Raw genomic sequence first — 25,385 nt, forward strand, 5'->3', positions numbered from 1 at the left:
TTGGTTTTAGTGGCATTCTAGAAGTTGGTGGTACAGAGATAGCAAGACCTTATGGATGATCAACCTCTTTTTTTGACAATGGCGACGTTTAGGTATAGATTCTTATACCGTTTTCAAGCATATGGGGGTATGATTAATGATACACTGTGTGCTCAATGTGGATAGTCATCTGCAGGTGACGTGTTTTCATTCCCGTTTTCTTCAGATTAAAGCGTTTTTCCTGGCACTTGGATTTTCACTGTCATTCGGGGCACTGTTTGCCAAAACCTGGCGTGTCCATGTGATCTTCACAAACTCCACCAAGAAGAAGAAGGTAACGTTCTATAGAGCTCACAGTACTATAAACGTCAACGTTGAAGTAGAAGTAGGGTTACGCCATGTCTTTCATAGTGTGGGTTCATTCTATAAGGTATCTTGCTTACAGGTACATTGTTTCTTACTATACTATTACTATACTAAGGATATACTATGATATGGGGTCTAATTTGGTTTAAATATTTAAGCTTATTGTAAGCATGGATCCTTATTGTAAGCATCTTGTGGATGCCATACTTGCTATTCACAGGTGTTGTGTACTTGTCAATGACTCGTTCCATGATTTGCAAAATGGTTGATTGGTGCCATAAAAATAATTTTTATGGTTACTCATGTATCAAGTGCATAAGTTTGATTAAAGTGGCTGTTTGCCTAAAGAGAGGTTGCCATATCATTATTTATCTAGTTTGAAATGGATACAATTTCAAATGATAAACTATGTAAAGTTGGGAATGTTTGTGATCATTAGCAAAGTCTGAGTAGTATATCTTGGTTAACCACTTCTTGTAATACTGGGCCATAACGCTATCTTACAATACAGGTTCATCACTTCTTGTAATACTGGGCCATAACGCTATCTTACAGTACAGCCTCACCACTTCTTGTAATACTGGGCCATAACGCTATCTTACAGTACAGGTTCATCACTTCTTGTAATACTGGGCCATAACGCTATCTTACAGTACAGGTTCACCACTCCTTGTAATACTGGGCCATAACGCTATCTTACAGTACAGGTTCATCACTTCTTGTAATACTGGGCCATAACGCTATCTTACAGTACAGGCTCACCACTTCTTGTAATACTGGGCCATAACGCTATCTTACAGTACAGGTTCATCACTTCTTGCAATATTGGGCCATAACGCTATCTTACAGTACAGGCTCACCACTTCTTGCAATACTGGGCCATAACGCTATCTTACAGTACAGGCTCACCACTTCTTGTAATACTGGGCCATAACGCTATCTTACAGTACAGGTTCACCACTTCTTGCAATACTGGGCCATAACGCTATCTTACAGTACAGGTTCATCACTTCTTGTAATACTGGGCCATAACGATATCTTACAGTACAGGTTCACCACTTCTTGCAATACTGGGCCATAAGGCTATCTTACAGTACAGGTTCACCACTTCTTGCAATACTGGGCCATAACGCTATCTTACAGTACAGGTTCATCACTTCTTGCAATACTGGGCCATAACGCTATCTTACAGTACAGGCTCACCACTTCTTGCAATACTGGGCCATAACGCTATCTTTCAGTACAGGCTCACCACTTCTTGCAATACTGGGCCATAACGCTATCTTACAGTACAGGCTCACCACTTCTTGTAATACTGGGCCATAACGCTATCTTACAGTACAGGCTCACCACTTCTTGTAATACTGGGCCATAACGCTATCTTACAGTACAGGCTCACCACTTCTTGCAATACTGGGCCATAACGCTATCTTACAGTACAGGCTCACCACTTCTTGCAATACTGGGCCATAACGCTATCTTACAGTACAGGCTCACCACTTCTTGTAATACTGGGCCATAACGCTATCTTACAGTACAGGCTCACCACTTCCTGTAATACTGGGCCATAACGCTATCTTACAGTACAGGCTCACCACTTCTTGTAATACTGGGCCATAACGCTATCTTACAGTACAGGCTCACCACTTCTTGTAATACTGGGCCATAACGCTATCTTACAGTACAGGCTCACCACTTCATGTAATACTGGGCCATAACGCTATCTTACAGTACAGGCTCACCACTTCTTGTAATACTGGGCCATAACGCTATCTTACAGTACAGGCTCACCACTTCTTGTAATACTGGGCCATAACGCTATCTTACAGTACAGGCTCACCACTTCTTGCAATACTGGGCCATAACACTTACACTTCACCACTTGCAATACTGGGCCATAACGCTATCTTACAGTACAGGCTCACCACTTCTTGCAATACTGGGCCATAACGCTATCTTACAGTACAGGCTCACCACTTCTTGCAATACTGGGCCATAACGCTATCTTACAGTACAGGTTCACCACTTCTTGCAATACTGGGCCATAACGCTATCTTACAGTACAGGCTCATCACTTCTTGTAATACTGGGCCATAACGCTATCTTACAGTGCAGGCTCACCACTTCTTGTAATACTTGGCCATAACGCTATCTTACAGTGCAGGCTCACCACTTCTTGTAATACTGGGCCATAACGCTATCTTACAGTACAGGCTCACCACTTCTTGTAATACTGGGCCATAACGCTATCTTACAGTACAGGCTCACCACTTCTTGCAATACTGGGCCATAACGCTATCTTACAGTACAGGCTCACCACTTCTTGTAATACTGGGCCATAACGCTATCTTACAGTACAGGCTCACCACTTCATTGCAATACTGGGCCATAACGCTATCTTACAGTACAGGTACAGGTTCATCACTTCTTGTAATACCACTTCTTGGCCATAACGCTATCTTACAGTACAGGTTCACCACTTCTTGCAATACTGGGCCATAACGCTATCTTACAGTACAGGTTCACCACTTCTTGCAATACTGGGCCATAACGCTATCTTACAGTACAGGTTCACCACTTCTTGCAATACTGGGCCATAACGCTATCTTACAGTACAGGCTCACCACTTCTTGCAATACTGGGCCATAACGCTATCTTACAGTACAGGCTCACCACTTCTTGTAATACTGGGCCATAACGCTATCTTACAGTACAGGCTCACCACTTCTTGTAATACTGGGCCATAACGCTATCTTACAGTACAGGCTCACCACTTCTTGTAATACTGGGCCATAACGCTATCTTACAGTACAGGCTCACCACTTCTTGTAATACTGGGCCATAACGCTATCTTACAGTGCAGGCTCACCACTTCTTGTAATACTGGGCCATAACGCTATCTTACAGTACAGGCTCACCACTTCTTGTAATACTGGGCCATAACGCTATCTTACAGTACAGGCTCACCACTTCTTGTAATACTGGGCCATAACGCTATCTTATCACAGTACAGGCTCACCACTTCTTGTAATACTGGGCCATAACGCTATCTTACAGTACAGGCTCACCACTTCTTGCAATACTGGGCCATAACGCTATCTTACAGTACAGGCTCACCACTTCTTGTAATACTGGGCCATAACGCTATCTTACAGTACAGGCTCACCACTTCATTGCAATACTGGGCCATAACGCTATCTTACAGTACAGGCTCACCACTTCTTGCAATACTGGGCCATAACGCTATCTTATAGTACAGGTTCACCACTTCTTGCAATACTGGGCCATAACGCTATCTTACAGTACAGGTTCACCACTTCTTGCTATACTGGGCCATAACGCTATCTTACAGTACAGGTTCATCACTTCTTGCAATATTGGGCCATAACGCTATCTTACAGTACAGGTTCATCACTTCTTGCAATACTGGGCCATAACGCTATCTTACAGTACAGGCTCACCACTTCTTGCAATACTGGGCCATAACGCTATCTTACAGTACAGGCTCACCACTTCTTGTAATACTGGGCCATAACGCTATCTTACAGTACAGGCTCACCACTTCTTGTAATACTGGGCCATAACGCTATCTTACAGTACAGGCTCACCACTTCTTGTAATACTGGGCCATAACGCTATCTTACAGTACAGGCTCACCACTTCTTGTAATACTGGGCCATAACGCTATCTTACAGTACAGGCTCACCACTTCTTGCAATACTGGGCCATAACGCTATCTTACAGTACGGGTTCATCACTTCTTGCAATACAGTTTTAGTACTTTGATGTTTCCATAACGCTACAATACAATATCTAAAAACGTTGTTGAACACAAGTAGTCTAAACCAAAGCTGAATGCATTCATCATACATATCAATTAATGTTAGACAAAACGCAAAATCTTACGTTATAGGTTTACTCTTATGTCTTAAAGTGTACTGACCGCCTCCGTGGTGTAGTGGTTAGAGCGTCTGCCCGGAGAGCGGAAGGTCGCGGGTTCGATCCCCGACCGCGTCATACCAAAAGACGTTAAAATATGGTACTTGTTGGTCCCTGTCTGGCGCTCGGCATTAATGGGTGCAATAAGGAATGGTCGCCTCGGAGTCTGTATAATGTGCCTGAATGGGGTATTCATGCTTCACTGCGGCATGGTATCTCAGTGGGCTATAAAACCAGCTTCAGTCTGGGCTAGTACAAGCAGCCGCATATACACATACACACGCATGCACGTCGTCATATGAGCGAAATATTCTCAAGCACGACGTAAAACCCAATTTCACCTCACCTCACCTCACATGTATCTGCAGATTGTTAAAGACAGTCAACTAATGGCGATGGTCGGCGCCCTAGTAGCCATCAACATGCTGGTCCTGCTGACGTGGACCTTTCTGGACCCCATCGTTGTTGTCGACTACGACCTCCCTCTGCAGGTAAGTGCTTATCTGTAAGTGCGTATGGTTTTATGTCTAATATGCCAGGGGCGGTGGGGTAGCCTAGTGGTAAAAGCGTTCGCTTGTCAGGCCGAAGGCCCGGGTTCGATTCCCCACATGGGTACAATTTGTGAAGACCATTTCTGGTGTACCCCGCCGTGATATTGCTGGAATATTGCTAAAACCGGTGTAAAACTAAACTCCCTCCCTCCACGTGTTTTAGCCTTATAGTGAATGAGTGAGTTTAAAACCATACTCATTCAGTCAGTCTAATATGCCAGCCGTATTCCAGCGCTTTACACAGTTGGAAGTGATCACGATTTCGGCATTCGAAACTACGTGCGAGATGTCAATATTGGTATATATGAACATCCCATTGCAGTCATTTGCTACAGTAATTGACGTCATCCGACGTTCGAGAATATTACACATGTAGATGCCTGAACTGATTTCCGAAATAGAAACGTTTGGTTTCTTTTCTTTGCAAGCCTAAAACAATATTTCGCCGAAACTACCAAGAAGCAATTACTGACTCTGATTGCAGGGAACATTAACAGCTGTTACTGTTCTTGTTGGGGCTGAGGTCCACATGGTTGATCCTATCGTGTGCTGAGTTGCGTCCCTTACTCGTTCCAGAATACAATGATTCTTTGTTTGCGAGCACAAGACCAATCCGCGGTGATTTCACTAAAACAGTAGACATCTAAGACTTGGAACACCTTGGTCTTTCCTCCCATATTCTGTTTCCCCCCTCCAGGAACTGAAGTGCTGCTAAAATCGGTAGTAATCATATGTCACCATTATTACAGCTGGATGACAAGGAAGATGTCATCACTCAGAGGGTAGTGAAACTGTGCGAGTCCCCCAACCAACTTTACTTCACAGCCGCACTGTTCGCCCTGCAGGGTATCCTGATGTTGCTGGGGGCCTTTCTGGCATGGGAAACTCGGAAGGTTAGTACTCCTCTTGTTGATCGCCTATTTGTCTTGTATGGGAAACTCGGAAGGTTAGTACTCCTCTTGTTGATCGCCTCTTTGTCTTGTATGGGAAACTCGGAAGGTTAGTACTCCTCTTGCTGATCGCCTCTTTGTCTTGTATGGGAAACTCGGAAGGTCAGCACATGTATTGTTGACTGCCTGTTTGTGTTGTTCAAGGATAATTAAGAATGGGAATGTTCAACATCTGCTAGTTAAGTCTATTATGAAAACGGATATCACGTTTGATGAAAACGACTAAACACTTCACCTCTTTACCTTGAGGTAAATCTCTACTTGAACCCACAGGCAAACACCAGAATGTCGAATTCAGAATTTGATGTGTGGAACATTGGTTGTGTCATTGTCTCAAAGTAAAAGATTCGACTTTGAGTATTCCTTTTTAGTCGAAGTTCTTACGTAGGTCCCTTCAACTTCGACACAACATTCGTTATGGTGTAGTTGACAAAATGCATCAATTCACGAATAAGTATCGTCTCGCACTAAAACCTTACAAGCTGCACTAGTGGACGTCTTGGGGACCTTGTTGAAACGTAGATTAGTTTGTCATAATATCCATTATAGTCTCTTTTTTTCGAGTTTTGACAAAAGTATGAAATAATGTGATCAGCAGCGAGGAAAATTATCCAACTTGCAAGTTTATGAAAGAAAAAATGATTGAAGTAGCGAGTATTTCCACAAAACAAAACAATATTTTAGGCTACCAAAGTATCATCAAGTACCAGTACACCTTCAGTCAACAGCCTTCTTGAACAATGATGTTATATGACAGGTGAAGCTTGATGGTCTTAACGATTCAAAGATGATTGGAATGTCTGTGTACAACGTCCTTGTGCTCAGCCTCCTTGGCGTCACCGTCTCCATGTCCCTCAGAACTCAGGTGAACATCAACTACGCCCTAACCTCGACCGTCGTCATCCTCGCCACAACCGTCACCCAGTGCCTCATCTTCGTTCCAAAGGTAGGACAACTGTGCCCATCTAGCTATTAGGGGTAGATTGGGTACCCTTAGAGTGACGTCTCGGACGATATGCATCGTCATTCAATGATGGAGTTGTTGCTCATTGTGAGTGAATAAGAGAGTGAGTTTAGTTTTACGCCGCACTCAGCAATATTCCAGCTATATGGCGGCGGTCTGTAAATAATCGACTCTGAACCAGACAATCCAGTGATCAACAACATGAAAGTCGATCTACGCAATGTATCAACCAAGTCAACGAGCCTGACCACCCTATCCGGTTATTCGCCTCTTACGACAAGCATGGATTACTGAAGATCAATTCTAACCCGGATCTTCACGGGTCGTTGTTCATTGACGACCTTTGGAGTGAACCTTGCCTGGTCAGGATACTTACACACCGCCCTTATATAGTTTGTTTATTACGTTGCCACCTGTGCATAAGAACTTAAAAACAACAACAACATATCACGCAACCCATGCTGGTCGTAAGAGGCGACTAACGGGATGGGGTGGTCAAGCTCGCTGACTTGATTGACATATGTCATCGTATCCCATTTGCCTTGATCGATGCTCATGCTGTTGATCACTGTATTGTCTGGTGCAGATTTGATTATTTACAGACCGCCGCCATAAGGCTGGAATAGCGGCGTAAGACAACAAACAAACCACTATACGGAACACTCAGGTTTCATGTCAAGTATAGGTCCGTCTCCTATTCTCGCGGGTTTCCTATTCTCGCGGTAAACACGTTTTCTGCCGAAATCGCCGATGCGCGACACTTACCGGTTGTTTACATCACCGACTGGTAACTAGGAAGTGGACCAAGTCTGTGAGTGATCAAAATCTTGCAGTGTCACGAATATTGGGGAGTTTATACCAACTTGGACATATCATTACTTTTTCTCGCCCTTTCCGACAGGATTGCTCTTACATACACGCAAAAGATCTAACGTTAATTCCTGGTAATACCGCGAGAATGGGAGAAGCCTCGTTTCGTCAGTGGCGGATGGCATTGTTTATCACCGGCTCACGAGTGGTAGTAATTCACCTGATGGATCTGGGAGCTTATAGATGAAGATGTTAGAGGAGAAGGCCTTTCATTTAAAAACAACAAGCATTCATACGATAAGAATTGTTTGTGTTATTTTTTCAGCCGATATCCGTAAGTACCGCGAGAATAGGAAACGTCTTCCTACAGGACTCCACAAATATTTCCACTGATGACAAACACAGATGAGTGCAAAGCGTACATGGTTTTACCACTTTTCGTATTTGTACTAGGTACTTTCTGTAAAGAACATCGGGAGTCAGGTGGATGACGTTGGTGACTTGATGACGGTGGCGGGAGGGAGATTGCCAACAGTTGCCGGGACGATGGCAGCATCGGCCGTCACTGCACACCGTCTGATTACAGTGGAGAAGACGCTCCATCAGGTATGCTGTATTGGTTACGTCATTTCCGGTTGTCCGGTCAGCTTTTGGCAATCAGTAACCAATGTAGGAGCCCGTTTTAGTGATACTTTAAGGGAATATTATACATTTTGACTTAAATTAGGATCCACTGGTCGGGTTTAGAAATTAGTGTGAATTGTGAACCCTTGGGGGACTGGTATGAATTTGTCCCCGGCTCAAAATTGCTTGTGGAGAGGGGACGTCCGATAGCTCTCCATTTCCATAACATAATAATTGGTCCACAGTCCAAGGTCCGAGGACCGAGATCCGAGGCCACTTATAGTCAAAGGAATGCAGACTTTCAAAGATATTCAGTTACATTCAGACTTCCATAGATCATTATCTTTGGGATAACTTGTGAAAAGTAAAACTGAACTCTTTTGTCTCGTCGTGATGCACCCCATGTACATCCGAAACAGAACTGGTCTTGAGTAACCCATACTTGTTGTAGAAGGCAAGTAACGGGATCGGGTGGTCAGGCTCGCTGACTTGGTTAACACATATCATAGTATCCCAATTGCGTAGATCGATGCTCATGATATTGATTATTTACAGACCGCCGCTACGATATTGCTGAGTGCGGCGTTAAACAACCAAACAACCAATTACGTAGATCGATGTTCATGGTGTCACTTGAATAGGCTCGATTATTTACAGATCACCACCATATAGATAGAATATTGATAGTGTTAAACGCGAAAAAAGTGATTTTTGTGACCCAAATGAAATGTGCATATTACTATAGCAATAATGTAGAGGGACAGGGTTGACCATAGCTACTTTGGAGTTGTACAGAAGAAACACACCTGACGTGCCGAGCATGTGTACGCCACATTTCATTGATGGAGCTGTCTGTAAGATGGATTTGATTTTTCTCATTGCAGAGAAACCTGGAAGTAGAGAAATTAAAGGCGGAATTAGAAAAGTACAAGAAGAAGGAATAAGACAGACCCCTGGAAATGCTGACATACCAACAAAGTGTTTTGTTTGTGTATATGATATTGGCAAGATAACAAACATGTACATACACATAATTGTTTATGATAGTGTTTCAGCTTACATGATCGGAAAACAATAGTATTTATCGATCACATATTTACCTCGATTATCCAGCTTATCATTGTATGATGAAATGTTCGATATATATTGACACACTATTAAACCTTAAAGTGAGACTTGGGTACTATTTACCCGCGAACTGGCAGAAAACAAATATTTAAATACGTTTTTGTGATGGTGAGCCATGACGACGTGCGACGTTGCTGCAGTGATGTCCGAGTTTGAATTCTCCTTGATGTTGTCATACCTGGAGATAAACGTAAAGTCACTTGCGAATCATATTTTATGTTTCCGATTTTTTACTAATGGTCCATAATATTATTAAACTCATGAATACATTCAGATCTAACGTATTCAGAGTCAGAATCCACTGTATGTCTACTCTGCTCAAGCGCTGATTTCATAACTAACATGAGAAGTACCCAATCTACAGGGTACACATTTAGAAACACAAAACGTTTATGTTTAAATTTTTCACTGCCACTCCATATTCGGGAATGTCTGTTCATAATATAGCACATGCACATCTTTAAAACATATTACATATGTTGGGCACATCTGTGCTCCGTTTCATTAGTAATCATAGAACGTAAAGCCCAGAAAAATAGCCTTAATTCTTCGCCGAAAGTTTCATTAGGCACAAGTGGTAAAGCTTATATAAAATGATCGCTGCAAGATTTGTGATGACATCAATCGTTCGCGAAAAGGATGAACATGTAATACGAATGAGAGACTTAATGTAATACCAATTTAGGAAGACGATCAACGTTATAAGTTGTGGTCAATGTTAAAAGTTGAATTGTTCACTGTCGACGTGTTGTCTTGCTCTAGGATATTATATACTGGACAAAATAAGTTAGGGATATTTGTATTTTTATGATTGATATTTTATCAGTGTGTTAATAAATAAATAGATCATTATTTATAATTTCAAAATTTACATATATCCCTAACTATTTTTGTCAAGTATATTATAGTCTGTTTGCAGTGAAAAGGTACCGATGAGTGTCACTTTAAACAAAAAAGTAAAACAAATAAAGTGAAATTAAGACTGCGAATCTCATGATTTTACCTTGCCAATTGAACATTTCAATCTCGGAATTTTATTCGACTTAGGATAAAAGTTGTTTAACAAACGATCATAGTTTCACATGGCTATTATTGGTTTGTTTTACAAGGGGGTATGCACATCAAATGAAACACCGAAAACGACAAAGTTTGTTATAAGTTAACGCTCTTCACGTACCGCACGTGCATTTGTTCCACTGTTCCAACTACTGCGCTTACCCCCTTGTAATACAAACCAATGATAGCGATTTGAAACTATGATAGTTTGTTAAACATCTTTTATCCTAATTTGAATTAAATTCTGAGATTTAAATGCTCAATTGGCAAGGTCAAATAATGAGGATTCGCAATCTTAATTTCACTTTATTTGATTTACTTTTTTGTTTAAAGTGAAATTCATCGGTACGTGTTCACTGCAAACAGACTACAGCAGGATGTGCCGCTGTCAGGGAACGCCCTGAGGTTGAACTGGATATTCGCTCTCCTCATCATGTTTGTCTTTGTGTTGGCACTTTGCAATTGTCAATGACACGATGAAGATACAACCTTCATGTAAATAATGACAGTACACGTTTGGTATAATCACATTGAAGCTAGTCCCGTTCAATGCGGGATCATGGGAGTCACCTAGGTTTCACGATGACAGTTTCACGGAGAGATGAAGATCTCCGAAGTGACGCAAGCCTTTATCCTTTTCCACGTAGGGGAGACAACTCGCACGGGTATGGTGTTGAAGAAGCAAATCAATATCGGTGTTGGTCTGAGATTCGAAACCAAGATTATAAGATCCTGATACGTTCAAGGTACGCAACTTGTCACAGCAAGACCTGTCTGTGACATCTGTCGCCTGATCTATTTAAGGAGCATGACATACGATCGGCCATGAACGTCTGTGGTATTGTAATCCTCGTAATTAATTGAACACTAGATTTCAACAATCCAAGTTCACAAAATGATTTGATTCAAATTACTTGTGTGTGTCATACTGTACTGTTGTTTTCCGTATAGTCAGGAATAAAGGCTCTGATTTCATCCATTATGTGTTGTTTCGTTGAACAACACATGGAAATAAACAGAATGAAACAGTGATTATAACAGGTGTTCGCGAAAAGGTGAGCGTATCCTTCTCCCACCGGTGGCGCCCGTCATAAGTATATGCTAAGTCTAATCACCTGAAATAATTCTGGAACGTATGGTAACGACTGGTACTGACTATTTGATGGTTATTGAACGATACTAAATCATCGGTATACCTAAAGCTTAAGTTAAACTTCTTGGCAAAATTATCTTGTTTCGATCTGCCGACCCAAGCAGAAATTCTGATTGATATTCTTGAAGAAGCAGATACACAAGGAGGAGAGCACAATTGGTACCCATGGGGATACCTAGTTCTGGTCGAAATGTTTTTTCCCCAGATTGGATGTTATAAGCGAGAAAGCCCAGCATTTCGCACATAGTTTTCTCTGTAAAGTTCAAATGACATTTGATATCAACTTTGAAAAAATGTCCTGAACCTCTGAGGAAACTTCTTTTTTTTTCATTCCAACACCGCCGACTCGAACCTAAAACGTACCGCCTCGTCATATAAATTGTTTATCTATCTAAAATGTTTTAATCAGTCGCTGCCACAAGTCCATATAACACGAGAAATTGCAATAAGAATTACAATAAATGAGAATCAAGAACATTATTCGGATAATTTTGTCTTTATTAAGTTTGTGTTTGTTAGATTTTAATTTTTTCCCCGACCGACAGATCCATGTTCAGAATTTGGTAGCTACGTGACACACATAAAAAATGATGCCCTTATTTATAAATGTCCCATGGATCAAGGAATGAGGTTTTCCCTTACGTTTGTCATGTGGAATAGTGGTATACAACTTTGAAAAATAAAATGGTTTGACAGAACTGAACTGAGCAAGCATTAACTGATTATTTAAGAAAATGTATGGCTTAAAATAGCAAAATGTTTAAAGTCTGACGTCATCGAGTCTGAGGACATGATCCGTCACCTTTAATAAACAACATACAGATTGCAGGGGTCATTTTTATACAGGAAGTCCAAACAAATAGAGGTAAGTAGTCTCATTGAGGTGACGCATCATTCATGAGGATACACATTATGTTAAAACAAAGCGAATGGGCTTCACACATTGTATCCATGTGGGGAATCGAACCCGGGTCTTCGGCGTGACGAACGAACACGTTAACCACTAGGCTACCCCACCACCCCAGCTGACACTGTGGACGCAGAATGCCGTAACTAGACACACGGAAGTCATGAGAACCTGACAAGACAATACAATGTCTAATGTCCACTCGTGACCGTATATATTTATTTGTTTTTGTTTGCGAAACGTACACATTCAGGGTCATGTGAAATATGACACATATCATGGGTTCAGGCCACTAAGGATATGACATCCTTGGCGATGTGTCGGGTGACGATTAAAACCATCTGTATGTGAGTTGCCACCGGCTAACCGTATATTTATACATAGGTGTATTTCAGATTAAAACAAATGTTCCACGTGTATTAGGGGCGGTGGGGTAGCCTAGTGGTTCAAGCGTTCGCTCGTCACCCCGAAGACCCGGGTTCGATTCCCCACATGGGTACAATATGTGAACCCCATTTCTGGTCTCCTCGGTCGTGATATTGCTGGAATATTGCTAAAATCGGTGAAAAACTAAACTCCCTCCCTCCACGTGTTTTAGCCTTATAGTGAATGAGTGAGTTTAGTTCTACACCGCTTTTAGCAACATTCCAGCAATATCACGGCGTGGGACACCAGACATGGGTTTCATTGTACCCATGTGGGGATATTTAGCCTTGTAACATAAGATGGTATATGTATGTGTGCCAAATATGTATGTGTCTTAAAGGAACATGACATTACGATCAGCCATGATCGTTTGTGGTATTGTAGTCATAATCCTCATGGATACTTAAATACAAATATAAAACAATTCAAAGCTCAGAAACTGATTTGATTCAAATTGTCTGTTTATGTCATACTGTACTGTTGTATACTTCAAAATCATGTATAAACGTTCCAATTTCATTCGTGATGTGGATAGTCTGTTAAACCAAACTTGCAAATAAACAGAATGAGTGAGTAAGGCTTTACGCTTCTAGCAAAACGACACAGGATACTAGATTGTACTCATGTGAGAACCGAACCTGGACCTTCTGAGTGATAAGCTTACGCTTTAACCGCTAGGCTACCGCTCTTTCTCTCATTTAATGAGGACCCGAAAATATCGGATTAGAATTCGTCTTCAGCAACCCATGCTTGTCGAAAGAGTGACTAACGGATCGGTAGGTTAGTTGCGCAGATCGATGCTCATGATGTTGATCACTGGATTGACTCTATTATTTACAGTCCGCCGCGATATAGCTTGAATATTGCCGAGTGCGGCGTAAAACAACAAACAAACAGTGGGCCGGCACTTTAAATCCGCAATTTGTTACATATGCACTAACAATAGAAACAAGCTTACAGCCAACGTCCCTATATTTAATACTCGCGTTCATCAAATCTGCATACGTTTCAAACCTTTACCCTTGACGACACAAGGGTGTCATATTCAGCAGCAGGTAACTTTAGACTCAGGCAATGACATGGGTATTGTGAAATCAACAGCCCACGAGCGTTGTTGGCGGTGTATAAGTATCGCCGTCGTGAAGTTGCTGTTCAGTAGCATCGAGTAACCGATACCGGACGTACGGATAAGAACGCTCAAACTTCCAACATGGCCGAACAAAGTCGAATGAACATTATCAATGGAGTAGCGTCCTTGTTGGTTTTGGCGTGCGGTAAGTAGTATTGTATCAAAATATATTGGAAATCAACAATATGTAACCTTGTCTTTGTCTTCCCCATTAACTTCAGTATTGTATTCAGCATTGTCTTCAGCATTGTCTTAGCAATCAACTTCGGTATTGTCTTCAGCAGTGTCTTCAGCATTGTCTTAGCAATCAACTTCGGTATTGTCTTCAGCCGTGTCTTCAGCATTGTCTTCCCCATTAACTTCAGTATTGTATTCAGCATTGTCTTCCCCATTAACTTCAGTATTGTATTCAGCATTGTCTTGAGCATTGTATTCAGCATTGTCTTAACCATCAACTTCGGTATTGTCTTCAGCATTGTCTTTGGTATTGTATTCAGCATTGTCTTGAGCATTGTATTCAGCATTGTCTTAACAATCAACTTCGGTATTGTCTTCAGCATTGTCTTTGGTATTGTATTCAGCATTGTCTTAACAATCAACTTCGGTATTGTCTTCAGCATTGTCTTTGGTATTGTATTCAGCATTGTCTTAACAATCAACTTCGGTATTGTCTTCAGCATTGTCTTTGGTATTGTATTCAGCATTGTCTTAACAATCAACTTCGGTATTGTCTTCAGCATTGTCTTTGGTATTGTATTCAGCATTGTCTTAACAATCAACTTCGGTATTGTCTTCAGCATTGTCTTGAGTATTGTATTCAGCATTGTCTTAACAATCAACTTCGGTATTGTCTTCAGCATTGTCTTGAGTATTGTATTCAGCATTGTCTTAACCATCAACTTCGGTATTGTCTTCAGCAGTGTCTTCAGCATTGTCTTCCCCATTATCTTCGGTATTGTCTTAAGCATTGTCTTTGGTAATGTATTCAGCATTGTCTTTAGTATTGTATTCAACATTGTCTTAACCTCAACTTCGGTATTGTCTTCAGCATTCTTTAGTATTGTATTCAGCATTGTCTTAACCATCAACTTCGGTATTGTCTTCAGCATTGTCTTTAGTATTGTATTCAGAATTGTCTTAACAATCAACTTCGGTATTGTCTTCAGCATTGTCTTGAGTATTGTATTCAGCATTGTCTTAACAATCAACTTCGGTATTGTCTTCAGCATTGTCTTTGGTATTGTATTCAGAATTGTCTTAACAATCAACTTCGGTATTGTCTTCAGCATTGTCTTTAGTATTGTATTCAGAACTGTCTAAACAATCAACTTCGGTATTGTCTTCAGCAGTGTCTTCAGCATTGTCTTCCCCATTATCTTCGGTATTGTCTTAAGCATTGTCTTTGGTATTTGTATTCAGCATTGTCTTGAGTATTGTATTCAGCATTGTCTTAACCTCAACTTCGGTATTGTCTTCAGCATTATCTTCGGTATTGTCTTCAGCAATGTCTTGATCATTGCCTTAAGTATTGTATTCAGCAATTTTTCTGCATTGTCTTCCGTATTGCATTCAGTATTATCTTTAGCATTTATTTGATTGAGTTGGCGCAAGGATACTTGACAGATTCCTGAAGTATTGTTCCCTTTGTGAAGCGTTTGTCTTATGCGAGAAAGTATTAATACTAACAAAACCTATTTTCATAGCAATGACAAAATCCTGCTTTAAGGTTGATCAAAACTTCATGATCAAAAGCATCGGCGAAACTCTAAAACTTTGTATGATAGACAAATGGAATCGAATTGAAAGATGTTGTGTAAACAATTATGTCCAATACAGTTCCTCAAATTTTTTCCAAGGTATTTTTCGGGAGCAAAATTGACTAGCCTTTATGTGTGTTTGTTACGGAACCACTGGGTATGCTCTTTTTATCAATATTTTATACGATCTTATACGATTTTATAAGATCTAAACACTTTTTCGTGATAACCTATAACCGTTCATTACTTTACAATAATATCCTTACGTTAGTTGTGACATGAAATGATAATTTCGTTTTTATATAGCCTGAAGAGGTTATATGGGTTAAGGATTCGAGCTGGTCTAAATACACTTTGAAACACGAATCATGCACAATTATGTCCTTTGTTATCTTTTCTGGTACATGTGAAGCGCGCAGTTTAACACCCGGTGTTCACATACCTATTACAAACTATAAGATTAGTTTCTCACTTCCATGAGGTTAAAGAAATAACTGATTAATATAATATAACTGAAACTGTGTTACATAGAAAAACAAGATGGGCGACGTTACACGCCCACCGCTGAGTACTCTATAGTACATTATTTGACCTTAAGCAGGATGCTGCTGCGAGACATTGGATATCAGTAATCTGAGATAAAACAAATACCCTTCCCTATCGGGTAATTACTAAATCAAAGGGCGATGGGATAATTTAGTGGTTAAAACATTAAATTTGCTCGTCACGCCGAAGTCCCTGGATCGATTTTCTACACGAGTACAATGTGTGATGCCCATTTCTGTTGTCCTCGCCGTGATATTGCTGGAATAAGCGGCGTAAAAACCAAACTCATTCACTCACTTGATCAAAGGCAACTCACCAAAGAATATATATACAGGTACACACCTGTATTACCAACGACACTGTTGCTGTTGGTTACTTGTAGGTAGGACCTGCTTACTCTTTCCAAGGACACCTCTTGGCTTCAATGATTTTGAGAGGTTCATTGTATAAGTGTCATCGCCATTGTTCCTTCCACGCCCAATAAAATATTTTGTCTGCTTCTAATCAAGACTGATTGTTCTCCGGCGCTGATGTTGTATTTTTTACACGTTATCTATCTTGAAATATGTCCAGAATCAGAATGACTGGAGCTAAGGAACTCGAGAAGATTTACGTTCCAAACAATACATACATACACATATTTATAAAGCGCTTCTTATCAATGTGACCACCTCCGTGGTGTAGTGGTTAGAGCGTACGCCCGGAGAGCGGAAGGTCGCGGGTTCGATCCCCGACCGCGTCATACCAAAAGACGTTGAAATATGGCACTTGTTGGTACATGCCTGGCGCTCGGCATTAATGGGTACAACAAGGACTGGTCGGCTCGGAGTCAGTATACTGTGTCTGAGTGGGGTATTCATGCTTCACTGCAGCATGGTATCTCAGTGAGCTAGCACTATAAAACCAGCTAAAGTCTGGGCTAGTACAAGCAGCCGCACATACACATACACAGGCATGCACGTCGTCATATGAGCGAAATATTTTCAAGCACGACGTTAAACCCAATTTCACCTCACCTCTTATCAATGTAATTGCTCAAAAGCACTTTCTGAGTCCACTTTATCCATGTGCAGAGGTGAATAGGTGCGTCTTGAGACCACATTTAAAACTTGACTGTTCGATTTCGGAACGAAGGATGGATGGTAAATTGTTCCAGGGGAAGGGTCCTGCTCTAGAGAAAGACCTGTCCCCATATGACTTAGTTCTAGTTTGTGGTATTTCAAGGCTGGTCTCTTGAGCGGAGTGATCTAGTTGGGTGTTATGGTGTCAGGAGATCCAAGAGGTATTTTGGAGCTAGACCGTTTAAACGCTTAAAAAATAGGAGCAAGATTTTGATTCCAGTTTGCGAAATAGTTTCCAAATTTTGCTAGCCAGTCAGGCTAGCTATGCCTGAAAGTTGCTAGCCCACAAAATAATTTACTAGCCCGAAATCTGAATGTAGAAACTAAGCAAAATATTACAAAAATAGATGAGTATAAGATATTGTCGGCATGACACGGGTTTCATCATGAAGCTGCTAATATGATGGACATTTTTATCAAGCCGTAATCGAGTCTGCACCAGAAAATCCAGTGATCAACATCATGAGTATCGATCTAACAATTGGGATACGATGACATGTGATGTAAAAGTGTATTATAACTCAACAAGCCAAGAGCGATATTTACAAAATGACCCCATGAAAATTCACTAGCTAGTCGGGCCAGTGACTGTGGATATTTACTGGCCGGACTGGATTTTTACTAGCCACGGGCTAGGGGCTATTTCGGACACTGCTCGATTCCGAAGCGAATTGAAAGCCAGTGTAGAGTTTTCAAGGCTGGGGAGATGTGTTCAGTCTATCGTGCGGCTGAATATGATAATGAATATAAGCTTTGGGGGCGGGTTTTCCAGACTAAACGAGGACGGATTAACCGGGTTTTCTTGTCTTGTTGCTAGGCTACAGATGTTTAAATTTGAATCGTATATTTTGCACAGTATTGGTAACTAAGATTTTATTTTATCATATCCATCACCTATTGAAAGAAAGTATGCGTTATTGGTATCGTGCGTTTCACAAAAGGAAATGTTGACATGTGGGAGGTTGTTGAAGGTACAAAGTATTTCGGCAATGTGTTACCCAGCGCGTGCTTGTCACACCAACGCACGTACTTGCTTTGCCACATGATACGAATTGACACCACTGCCCGTAACGTTATATACACAGGTATGTTGAAACTTGTTAATAAATGCAGCAATTGGTACTTTAACCTTATAAGTAGCATCGTGTGTACTCGGCGTATCCTTGTGTACACGATGAATACATCTCGGATAATACAAATATGATAAAATATCGTTTTGTCGATAATTATTTCATCATTTGTAATGACATATGAAGCGGAAAGATAATACCATCGAGCGATTAAAGAAACTGATCGTTCTTATCTCATTTTGAATTTTTAGAATTAAATTTTGAAGTTTCTGTGAATATGTCAATTGTGAAAAGAATGCGATTCATAGAACTTGTCAATGTGATATTATTTTGTTGGTAATTTCTTCATTCCCGGGTGAGTGAGAATGGTTTTACGTCGCTTTAGCTATATTCCAGAGCACTATCAGGACGAAATGGTCTTCACCCATTATACACATGAAGACTCGAACCTGGGCCTTCGCTGTCTGGAGCGAACGCTTTAACCACTAGTTTACCCCACCTCCCCCCATCAGCGGACCCAGAAGGGGGGGTGTGGTGTGGTGGGTGGGTGGGTGTCAGGGGTACGCACCCCGCCCTTTTTTGTCCTGAACGTTTATCGTCAAAGATTAAAGAGACTGATCATATCTTATACTGTTATGAAATAAAATTTAGAAATTTTCGATTAATATGCCAAATATAATTTTATGTTTTTTATGTGATAAAGAATTGACCTTTGTACGAGTTTAATACCTCAAAATACACCGGTCTCGTAGAAGTCGCTGTAATGCGCTGTGCAGAGTTGCGACCCTTAGGCGCGCCAGGAACTTGTGACAGTGGTTCGAATCCCGTTATTATCCCTCTTGGTCTGTCAGCTCCAAGATGGTAACCGTCGATGTCACGAGTCACTTCACAATTTCCTTCAACATCAAACTCACTCGCCGCCGAGAGTGAGTGAGTGAGTTTAGTTTTACGCCGCACTCAGCAATATTCCAGCCATATGGCGGCGGTGCTGTTGGTCATTACGTCGAGAAAACTAACACATACACTTCAGCAACGCACGCAATGCCGTAATGAGGTTATAAACTTAAAGACAATGAAGTTTGAAATCACAGCCATGTATGACAGTTGTGTATGATTGATAAGCATGCTGCACGGATTTTCCGGCTAAACAAGTTGAAACTGATATTCGTTACCTGTTGTCCTTTTCCTGCTTGTTATCAGTTTAAAGCCATTTCGACCTTTATTAGGACTACACATTTGCACTCCTTGTCTAATGTTCCTCTCAAAGCACAAGAAATCACACCATTTTGCAATGTAGCGACAGCCCCTTTGTGTGATAATACCAAACAATAATGATTATAGGTGTTTAAATTGCTTTCATGAAACATATTTTCGCGGAAAATTGATTGTGACAGATAACACCTTTCTAAACGAGCATCCCATATTCGTGACAACGTAGATATAGTTCATACATTATTCAAACGCGATTCTATTTACTGTCAACTTTTAATCATCTTAAATTTTTGCTTGAATTTCAGAGGCTTAATCTTGTAATGATTTCAATATATTTCGCATTAAAAAAAAATAAAGTCCGTTTATACCAGGTAAGTGAGTGATTTAGTTTTACGCCGCACTCAGCAATCTTCCCATTCCAGCTATATGGCGGCGGTCTGTAAATAACCGAGTCTGGACCAAATAATCCAGTGTTCAACAGCATGAGCATCAATCTACGCAATTGGGATACGATGCCATGTGTCAACCAAGCCAGCAAGCCTAACCTCCCGATCCCGTTAGTCGCCTCTTACGACAAGCATGGGTTACTGGAGATCCTTAAGCTTCGCTTAATGCACGTCGACAACAGAGAATTAGGATCATGAATGTGTAAATAAATGTGTGATTTATTAAAAAGAATATAAAGTTATATTCCACTGTAACTATTACAAAGAACTAACTTATAGATAACACGCAATAAGAAATTATGCATATGATTAATAATTAGGGATATCAACACCAATTTGTTAGAGACCTCCGAGAATAATTCACGAATTAATCATTTCCGACAAATAAAACCAAATAAAATGACGTCATAACGTCATAATTCATGAATGACGTTGCGTCAAACTTTTGACAACATCCGTTCTTACGTGTCCAATCACGATTAAGCACTTCATTTCTGTTATATTCAGATATAAGTTGTAGCCGTAGTCGTATTGGCGTAAAACTAAACTCACTCACTCTCATTATCTTTCTTTGACAGGCGTCATCATGAGCTCCCTCATCGGTGCCCTCTTAAATAAGGCGAAAGAGTTGATTCAAACTCAAACCGACTACAACATCTCCTTCTCAGACCAACCTGTGTGGGCCCTGGGTTTTGCAGTAAGGAATTTCAGTTCTATTGCTAAAAACGCTAGCATGTATGCCAATTCTATTTGGACGTAAGGAACTGCATCCAATTTTTGTATTCAAACAATATTTCTTCATCCATCTATTATCCAATTTATGTATCGGCACTTTTTTCAGTACATCATCCCTGGAGTGATCGGTATCATCGTGACGGTGGTTAGAGCCAAGGGTGGCGTAAGTAGACTCAGTGTTTGTTTGTTTGTTTGTTTGTTTGTTGTTTAACGCAGGAATATTCCAGTTTATGAGGCGGTCTTTAACTAATCGAGTCTGGACCAGACAACCCAAGGATCGAAATCATGAGCCTCGATCTGTGCAGTTGGGATACGATGACATGTCTCAACCAAGTCAGCAAGCCTGACCACCAGACCCCGTTAGTCGCTTCTTATGACAATCATGGGATGCTAAAGACTAAACTCGATATCTTACCCGGATCTTCATGGGTCAAGTAGAACGCTCGTGACTATGTGACTAAGTTGTTTGGGATATCAAAGTTACACGCAAGATATGGTTTCGAAGCCCAATGTTTAAACAAATGCAGCTGGTCGGTGTGTGTTCTTGAATATGCTAGGTGGTGCATGTGTATAACAAAACAGTCTAATCCCAGTTGACCCGCGAAGACCCGGGTTAGAATGTATTGGCCTTCAGTAACACATGCTTGTGGTAAAAGGCGACAAACGGGATCGGGTGGTCAGGCTCGATGACTTGGTTGACACATGTCATCGGTTTCCAATTGCGCGAATCGATGCTCATGCTGTTGATCACTGGATTGTCTGGCCCAGACTCGTTTATTATTCAGACCGCCGCCATATAGCTTGAATATTGCTGAGTGCGGCGTAAAACTCAACTCACTTACTCTAACCCCACTTAGTGAGTGAGTTCGGTTTAAGGCCTGCACAGCAGTGAATGTAAGGGGGTGGGACACCAGAAATACTGTAACAGCCCCCCCCCCACACACACACACACACCCACACACACACACACACCACCCCCGGTCTTCCAAGTTGACTGTAGATGTATGGAAAGTTTTGAAGGAGCCCACGGAGATGGATTCGGCAATATATCGATACTTCTTCAGTGGGACCGTTCACTCGTCTCGCCAAAGGTCCGGGTTCGATTCCCCACATGAGTACTATGTGTGAAGCCCATGTTTTGTGTCCAGGATATTGCTGATATATTGTTAAAACGGCGTAAAGAAATACTCACTCACTCACTTTCGTGTTTCAGTACATTGCCCACATGGTGTTCTCAATACTCACCCTTCTCGTGATGGGAATCTTCGCCATTGTTGGAATCATTGCCCTCGGTGCTCTGGCTTCCATCAATCCACCATCATGCAGGTATGTTTGTTTGTTTGTTTGTTTCTTGTCAGCAATATACCAGCCACATGGCGGCGGTCTGTAAACAATCGAGTCTGGACGCGACCATCCAGTGGTTGACAACATTCGGATACAAGGAAAGATGCTGATTTGTATTGTGCAGCATCTACAATGTGATCGACCCTCCCTAAAATGTTATGTACAAAGCAAGTACATACGCATATATATCTGTTATTACCATGAGGAGGAAGGAAGGTAGCGGGTCATACCAAAAGACTGACTGACTGAGTTTGGTTTTACGCCGCTTTTAGCAATATTCCAGCAACATCACGGCGGGGGACACCAGAAATGGGCTTCACACATTGTACCCATGTGGGGATTCGAACCCGGGTCTTCGGCGTGAGAAGCCAGCGCTTTAACCATTAGGCTACCCCACTGCCCCTCATACCAAAAGACGTTAAAACATGGTACTTGTCGGTACATGCCTGGCGCTCATCATTAATGGGTACAACAAGGACTGGTCGGCTCGGAGTCAGTATACTGTGTCTGAGTGGGGTATTCATGCTTCACTGCGGCATGGTATCTCAGTGGGCTAGCACTATAAAACCAGCTTAAGTCTGGGCTAGTACAAACAGCCACAAATACACAAGCATGCACGTCGTCATATGAGCGAAATATTCTTAAGTACGACGTTAAACCCCATTTTACCTCGCCTCATCTACATGGATGAAAATATCATATTTGTTAGTCAAGTAGCTAATTTGATGAAAGCAAATCATATATTCTTTTGTGTTTATATGTTATAGCAGTTTAAAAAAATGTTTGGTTCCAATCCGAATAATAATACGAAAGCTATTTTTAGCTCAAAACCCATGATGGCCGCCAAACTTTAACCGGGAACTGAAAAAGTAGCAAAACCCCGGAACAAAAACAATGGTTTTAATACTAAATACCATGCCTATTTGGTTAACTAACATATTTCTCATATGCTGTGAGTCACCCGAACGTTTTAGTGGAAAATGACTTTGGCACTTAAATACCAGGAATGCTGCCAAAAGCAGTGCCATACCACTCCATTCGGCCGTTCTCTTTTCGGCTTCAGTACATTGGGTGATTCCAGTGCCGCGCCATACCACACCATTTATCAATTCTCTTTTCGGTTTCAGTACATTGGGTGATTCCAGTGCCGCGCCATACCACACCATTTATCAATTCTCTTTTCGGTTTCAGTACATTACGTGATTTCAGTGCCGCGCCATACCACACCATTTATCAATTCTCTTTTCGGTTTCAGTACATTACGTGATTCCAGTGCCGCGCCATACCACAGCATTTATCAATTCCCTTTTCGGTTTCAGTACATTACGTGATTTCAGTGCCGCGCCATACCACACCATTTATCAATTCTCTTTTCGGTTTCAGTACATTACGTGATTCCAGTGCCGCGCCATACCACAGCATTTACCAATTCCCTTTTCGGTTTCAGTACATTGGGTGATTCCAGTGCTGCATGCTCCGAAGCCGAGTCTATCTATGGAATGGGGGTAGGAGGTATCGTCATGATCGTGTTCGGCTGGATCTTCACCCTGGTGTCCACAATCCTCACTGGCATTCTGGCCTGCAAGCCTCAGGTACGTTGACGTGAGTATGCGACCATCTGGGGTATCAGTGATGAAGACAGATATACGAGTGAGTGAGTGAGTGCGTGCGTGCGTGCGTAGGTGCGCTGTCTTTTGAGTCAGTGACGAAGACAGATATACGAGTGAGTGAGTGAGTGAGTGCGTGCGTGCGTGGGTGCGCTGTCTTTTGAGTCAGTGATGAAGACAGATATACGAGTGAGTGAGTGAGTAAGTGAGTGCGCTGTCTTTTGAGTCAGTGACGAAGACAGATATCCGAGTGAGTGAGTGAGTGAGTGCGTGCGTGCGTGGGTGCGCTGTCTTTTGAGTCAGTGATGAAGACAGATATACGAGTGAGTGAGTAAGTGAGTGCGCTGTCTTTTGAGTCAGTGACGAAGACAGATATACGAGTGAGTGAGTGAGTGAATGCGCTGTCTTATGAGTCAGTGATGAAGACAGATATACGAGTGAGTGAGTGAGTGCGTACGTGGGTGCGCTGTCTTTTGAGTCAGTGATGAAGACAGATATACGAGTGAGTGAGTGAGTGAATGCGCTGTCTTATGAGTCAGTGATGAAGACAGATATACGAGTGAGTGAGTGAGTGCGTACGTGGGTGCGCTGTCTTTTGAGTCAGTGATGAAGACAGATATACAAGTGAGTGAGTGAGTGCGCTGTCTTTGGAGTCAGTGATGAAGACATATATATAAGTGAGTGAGTGCTTGAGTGCGTGTGTGCGCGCGCTGTCTTTTGAGTCAGTGATGAAGACATATACGAATAAGTGGGTGCGCTGTCTTTTGAGTCAGTGATGAAGACAGAGATACGAGTGCTTGAGTGCGTGCGTGCGTGAATACGTACGTGTGTGCACCTGTGGACTGGAGGCAGGCGAGCGGATGGGCAAGTGAGTGAGTGAGGTATGCAGTCAGTCAGTGAGAGTAAACTAGCGAGGCAAATACCGGGTTGAAGGTAGGGATACCGAGCAAGTATGACTATACGCCGCTTTTAACAATATTCAGCGATATCAAGCTTTCTCTTAAACCGTACTGGTATACCCTTACTTGGATAGGCAGCCAGACATAGACACGTTCATATTAAATTTAGTACCTCTTATTGTATTAGGTTACATACCAATACATACTCTACTAATCTTACTCGTTTACACTTTTCAGATTGCGAGCGGCCCTACGCAGTTCAGCTCACAGCCGTATCCAACAAAGCCTTTTTAGTCCAAAGTGAATATTAACGTTACCACGTCGTCATAATATCGGTTGTTATAACACATTGGAAGTATCACATTGTTACGTCGGATGCCCCCGTTTTAGACATAAGGGCAACGTTTTGATTTCTGTTTCTCATCGCCCGACCGACTGTAAATTGGCCGCCGATCGATATTACTTCTGTCGACTCAAACTCAGGCCCTACTGACTGCTCATTCAATTGCCCCCTTCCTGTATCAGTGCTGGAGTGGAGAGTATTAGCAGAGGGCAAGTTTAAATTACCAGGAAAGCTAACCGCTAGATATTAACATTCTTCTTTCTTACATTTCATTGCATTAAAGAATAAGTGTGAGTTTACGTTTACGCCGCTTTTAGCAATAT

General features: G+C 41.6%; 1 protein-coding gene and 1 long non-coding RNA gene across 2 annotated transcripts; one reads left to right on the forward strand and one right to left on the reverse strand.

Moving 5' to 3' along the window:
- LOC124258032 lies at positions 1-16,201 on the reverse strand. Its single transcript, XR_006893485.1, has 3 exons — positions 16,189-16,201; positions 4,519-4,521; positions 1-101 (listed from the first exon to the last, which is right to left on the reverse strand). It is a non-coding gene; the product is annotated as an uncharacterized LOC124258032 (long non-coding RNA).
- Positions 13,958-25,181, forward strand: LOC124258030. Its single transcript, XM_046692105.1, has 6 exons — positions 13,958-14,127; positions 20,713-20,831; positions 20,976-21,032; positions 22,083-22,195; positions 23,661-23,805; positions 24,957-25,181. The coding sequence occupies exons 1-6, from the start codon at positions 14,064-14,066 to the stop codon at positions 25,011-25,013; spliced, it is 555 nt and encodes a 184-aa protein (XP_046548061.1). The 5' UTR covers positions 13,958-14,063; the 3' UTR covers positions 25,014-25,181.
- The last annotated feature ends 204 nt before the right edge of the window (positions 25,182-25,385 follow it).

Source organism: Haliotis rubra, unplaced genomic scaffold, assembly GCF_003918875.1.
Source record: "Haliotis rubra isolate DU_JTF1 unplaced genomic scaffold, ASM391887v1 Scf68, whole genome shotgun sequence".
NCBI classification, from domain to species: domain Eukaryota; kingdom Metazoa; phylum Mollusca; class Gastropoda; order Lepetellida; family Haliotidae; genus Haliotis; species Haliotis rubra.